The sequence below is a fragment of the Echiichthys vipera genome (genome assembly GCF_963691815.1).
Source record: "Echiichthys vipera genome assembly, chromosome: 4".
NCBI classification, from domain to species: Eukaryota; Metazoa; Chordata; class Actinopteri; order Perciformes; family Trachinidae; genus Echiichthys; species Echiichthys vipera.
Genome location: NC_139829.1, coordinates 21902565 through 21907859, shown reverse-complemented (window position 1 = coordinate 21907859; position 5295 = coordinate 21902565). Strand labels below are relative to the sequence as shown.

General features: G+C 38.0%; 1 protein-coding gene across 1 annotated transcript; it reads left to right on the top strand.

Annotated features, from left to right (window-relative positions):
* Nucleotides 1-122: 122 nt before the first annotated feature.
* Nucleotides 123-4755, top strand: tmem167a (transmembrane protein 167A). The gene is made up of 4 exons (XM_083912320.1): nucleotides 123-181; nucleotides 2376-2485; nucleotides 3874-3908; nucleotides 4021-4755. The coding sequence occupies exons 1-4, from the start codon at nucleotides 179-181 to the stop codon at nucleotides 4089-4091; spliced, it is 219 nt and encodes a 72-aa protein (XP_083768446.1). The 5' UTR covers nucleotides 123-178; the 3' UTR covers nucleotides 4092-4755.
* The last annotated feature ends 540 nt before the right edge of the window (nucleotides 4756-5295 follow it).

The window sequence follows — 5295 nt, the reverse complement described above, 5'->3', positions numbered from 1 at the left end:
TCTTTGTTGACGGCTTTTTGACAGAAATGTCAACCTTAAACTACTGTGTTCTCTCAGCCAATCAGCAAAAGACGTTTCGCGGCGTCGTACGTAATGACGTTACGTAAACCTCTTTGGGGTTACGTTACGTACGTTCCAGAGGGTAGGAAGTGTGATGTGGCTTTGACTCACAACAAATATGGTAAGATTGTTTTGTCTTAATCAAGTGCTTCTGCTCTTGTACATCGTATTTTGAGCATAATCATTAACACACAGTCTACATAATATATGTGTCGGAAATACACTTTGATAACAACGAATGTTAGTATTCGGTGTAAAGCAGGACGTGTAGTAAATGCTAAACTAGCTCGCTAGCATTAGATAGCTAAATGGGCTAAAAGCTATCTGGTCAATTTAGCTAGCGCATGTATGTTTCTGTAATTATAATGTATTTTATTTCAGCAAGTAAAGCTAAGTTGCGGTGTCAATGCGAGTCTATTTACAACAAAGGTTAAATATATCACATTAATTATGTACGAAGCAAGCATCGCAATGTTTTAAGGTGTGTGCCACGTATCTGCACTTTAGTTCAGAGGGACTTTTTTTAGTGTGTGTGTGGCAACACATTGTGGATTGGCATTACGAGGTTGTTGTTTCTAAGCATATTAACGGGAATATTTTAAACCTTAGATAACACGAATCTAAGTAACTTGGTAGGTCCCGGGATACCTTATTTGACGGAAATTTTTAAGTACAAGCAACTTATTAAAACTTTCTTCTTGAATAAAACATGTAATTTAGTAGCAACAACAAACAGCCATGAAAGATGGGTACACGCAGGAAATCATAGGCTATGTACATAACAACGTACAAAACACATATATTTCAAAAAAATGTAATGCTATAATGTAAGTATTTCCCAATAGTAACATTTTAGAAATTAATGTTTGTTGATTAATAAGATATTTTTTAATGCATACAATTGTCCAATTATCCTGAAAAGGTGTGTCAATCACCATGTTAGGAGTATCTGCCTATAATATTTTAAAGGTGATTGCTAGATTTCTCTTGTAAAGTGTGCATTTGAGGTCATCCCAGAATGATAATACATTAACTGAGTCAGTCTCTGGATTAATGCGTATATTTCTATAAGTAAACAGAATGTCCCCTTGGGAGCTTTAGAGTGACGCAAGTAGTTGATTAAATCTTTGAGCATCTGTGTGTGAGATATCCATTATTGTTGGCTAACTAAGCGCCACTCCAGTATATTGTAGATTTAGAGTTTTAACTGTTTCCTAACTGTATATGACATATCTGTATAACCACAGGAACACAAATGTATACCCACATAGGTATGGAATGATTTAGCCAATGTAGTGGGAGAACTATGATTTCATTATCATCTTCATTTGGAGTTCTTACCATGTCAGAAGCATCAGCAGACACATAGGTGATAAGATGGAAAAATATACCTTTTAATGCACAAAATAACAAACACCCAAGTCAGTTTGTAATGAAGTGGGGTCCTACAGCCTCATTTCCACCCAGCAGTTCAGTTCACTACACATTAGAACAGTGGTAGCCATGTTTCAATCAAACACTTTCCGCATAGTACCTTTTCGTACCAATACAGATGTGCAGCTCAACATTAGATTTGTTTTTTGTTTCAACTGCACACTGGACCCTTACCGGATCGTAAGAGCCACGTCAACCACATAAGTAGCATGTTGTTTTTACTTTTTACATGTCCTCCTGCATTGCTCGGACATGCAATCGAAGCCATTGGCAGCCAGAAACTAGATGAAAAATCTTTTCATTCCTCACTGCGCCATCCAGCTCTCGCTACATTTCCTCTTCACCTGCAGTTTTTCTAACTCCGCCTTTTAGTATCTGATCTGTGTGCTAGATACAACACAGGGGTAACAGAGAAAAAAACAGGATGGAATTGAGTGGTTACATTGGTACCATCCACAATTTTTGACAATGGAAATGCAAAAATATAGCTTGTAGCCAAAATAAGTTACGTAGCTTAAAGCCAGGCAGAGCACTCTTGGGTCTCTGTTATTGAATATGTCAGTATGAGAGTTAGATTTTTCTAAAGCCACAATACCTTTTTAGGAAGATGGTTGAACTTGTAAATTAATATGAAGGATCATTTTGACTCGCACTCTAAGGAAAAACATGCTTCCCCTGTCTGGCATTGAGCCAGCCCACTTCTTGTCACATAGAAAAATGAACAGCTGGTACAACAACATTCCTTTTGACAAACATTACATCAGTGTTACAGAAAATCAACTGAAGCGAGGTCTGTGGTTTAAATTTGTATATGACTTATTGTTGATAAGCTGCACAAGATCATGTCTGTACTAAATATATAATTATCTTTCATCTTGCAGTCGGCAATTTTCAACTTCCAGTCACTGTTGACAGTGATTCTCCTCCTGATCTGTACCTGTGCCTACATCAGAGCGCTGGCTCCCAGCCTGCTAGACAAGAACAAGACCGGGTATGATCAGATACTATTTCACATACTTAAAAAAAAACGACACTGCAATGGAAGTTTTTAATTTGCCCCTCAAATACCCGCATTTGTTTGTTTTTTTTAATGGGAGACCATGTTATATCAAGCTGCATAACCAAATCATTGGGGTGTTAATACACTAATCATTGAAGTCTAAGCCTTAGGGTGTAATAAGGACATTGAAAAAGATCACATTATGGCCCCTGTAATTTCAGTCAGTATTCACTGACAATGCTAAAGGCAATCGCATGACACACAAATGATATGCGTTTTATGTAAGTGCTATACATTCTGCTTTGTCCTTCAAGGTCCTGTCACCAACTTTTTTTTCAAGTTCAACATTAGTTCACAATTTCAACAAGTATTAGAGCCATTTATTTCTGTAGTAATAAAACTAAATTTTACCAACAATAAATGGTCTGTGATAAAGCTGAGCTTTTGGTGTATAAACCCTTGAATTTAAAATCATCCATCCTACTGTAACTCACTGTAGCTTCTACGGACACTTGCCTAAATGACACTTCAGCTAACATGAAGCTCTTAATTGAAGCAAGTGAAGTATCAGAAGGCCTACATGTTCATATTCACTGGATCATTGTTTTTCTTGGATATACAAACTTCATGATTCACTTCTAAAACGTCTGGCACAGCTCAGGGACAGCCAGACACACTCTCACACATTTGCTTACACACTCCTCTCACAAACACACCATTGGAGCAGGGAGGGACATCCTCTTCAGACAAACCCATGACACTTAGTGTAGCAGATGGGATGATTTAATAGTTTTTCCCTCTTCATTGATTTGTTGACTAAGACATGAGAGGGCAAGAATGTATGTTTTGTAGAGAAAAACATCTGTACATTATCCTGTAGAAAATGTAACTCGTCTTAAGTCAATAAAAGAAAAGTTCTACAATGGGTTGCTGACACCATCTGGTCGGTTTGGAAGTTGAATAAAGTTAGCTTTTTAAACATGTATATTCGCAGACACACACTCTCACAAAGGCCGACAAACTCATCAGAAAAGTGAAAGCCTGGAATGCCACATTAGCCTCAGCTTTTACCAGAGATAATAAGACTTGCCTGCTGTCCCTCTCTCAACCGATGGCTTGCTTGGTTTTGTAGGAATGAGCTCAGTCCTCTTGTAAAATTTTGACAGGAGTCTGACTAGCAGTTACTGTAGCTACCACCTTGACATAAATACCACAGGCTTACTTACAGAAATACTATGTTTAACTCTTAATATCACCACAACAGAGCCCTTCCTGTCTTTCTGTTTTGTTGCAGTAAAAGGCAAATTAAATTTATGAAGCAATAAAACAATAAGGTAATTGTTCCTGCTTGTAATTTCTCGAATTATTTTACCTTTTAGGCTTCTAGGGATTTTCTGGAAGTGTGCCAGGATAGGTAAGCCAATGATTGCTCTATATTTCTTGTTTTTACATTAATAAATTTTTTTTCTCCTATCAATGAAATGTTGCTAAACAATGTAGCCCTGAAATTTAGTTCTCCTCTTCAGGTGAGCGGAAGAGTCCCTGGGTGGCTTGCTGCTGTGTCGTCATGGCTTTTAGTATACTGTTTCTACAGTAGCAGTCCAAAGAAAGCCACAAATGGAAACAATGGGGCAATGAACAGACAACAAGGCATGGACATTATGACCCTAGAAGCACAACAGAACCTCCAGTGGTTGTCACTTAGAAAATGTAAAAACGGAGAGCCATCACCACTCACCGTAGCCACGGAGAGAGAAAATGTGGGATGAGCTGATAACCCCACAGTGTGTCTAGATCCCTCCAAGGACTTCCTGGTCTGTCCTTGTGTTTGTGGAATGTTTACTCCGGATGTTTGGGGGGGTTGGGGCAAGGCTTAATGTTTTCTGGCATTATCTATGGGATCAAAACGATACATTGCTTGTCCAACCATTTCAAACAGATTTTTCCCTCCTTTGAGTTTGTCACAATTGCATCGACCAGTTTCAAATTCTCCACAAAAAGGACCTTCATACATGTTCATTACTTATGCAAGGTGTGAATTAAAATCCTCTCAGCACCCTCTTTGTAACCTGTGCTTGTTGTATCTAGAAATGGTGATCATATTCCACAGCGAACAAAGTGATAGTATAGCTCTTCCGGTGGCTTATTGTCTTACATATTTGCCCAGAAGAGCTACTGATGTTTTTAAAGTCAGCCTGTTTGCTGCTATTTATTAAAGAACCTTTTTGCAAATCTGGATTGAGACGGCTGATTTTTGTTTGTTGTTTATATCTGTTGTGATATTGCCACACTGTTAGATAGTGTCATTAATAATGGTTTTAAATGTGCAAAATACATGCTGATGATAACCTGTAAAACTTTTGTCAATCTTCTGTCTTTTAATTACACATACTGCAAATGAAAGACTGCAACTCCAGAGTAAGACAAAAAGAGGAAAGTACGACCTTAAGTACTGCTGCATTAGGGTCACATCTCAAGTGTAGTCCACATGAAGTGAGATGGACAGTGAAGAGTTTGCGATAACCTCTTCTATAACCTTGCAGTCATCACTCATCTTCACAGGGTTTACTGCAAAGAGCTGTCAGCTGATTGTACTACAAAGCACGACATTGCTAGATATTCATCTAGCTTTTAGTTACATATATGTAGTGTATAGTGCAGTAGAATTGACATTCATACCAAGAAGACCTTTGACGCAATGCCTTGAAGTACTGGACGAAATTCAAGAGGCTTGAGGATATCCAGAATGTTTATGAAAAGTAACAACCATGTGTTATTGTCTATTTAAATGACACATCCTC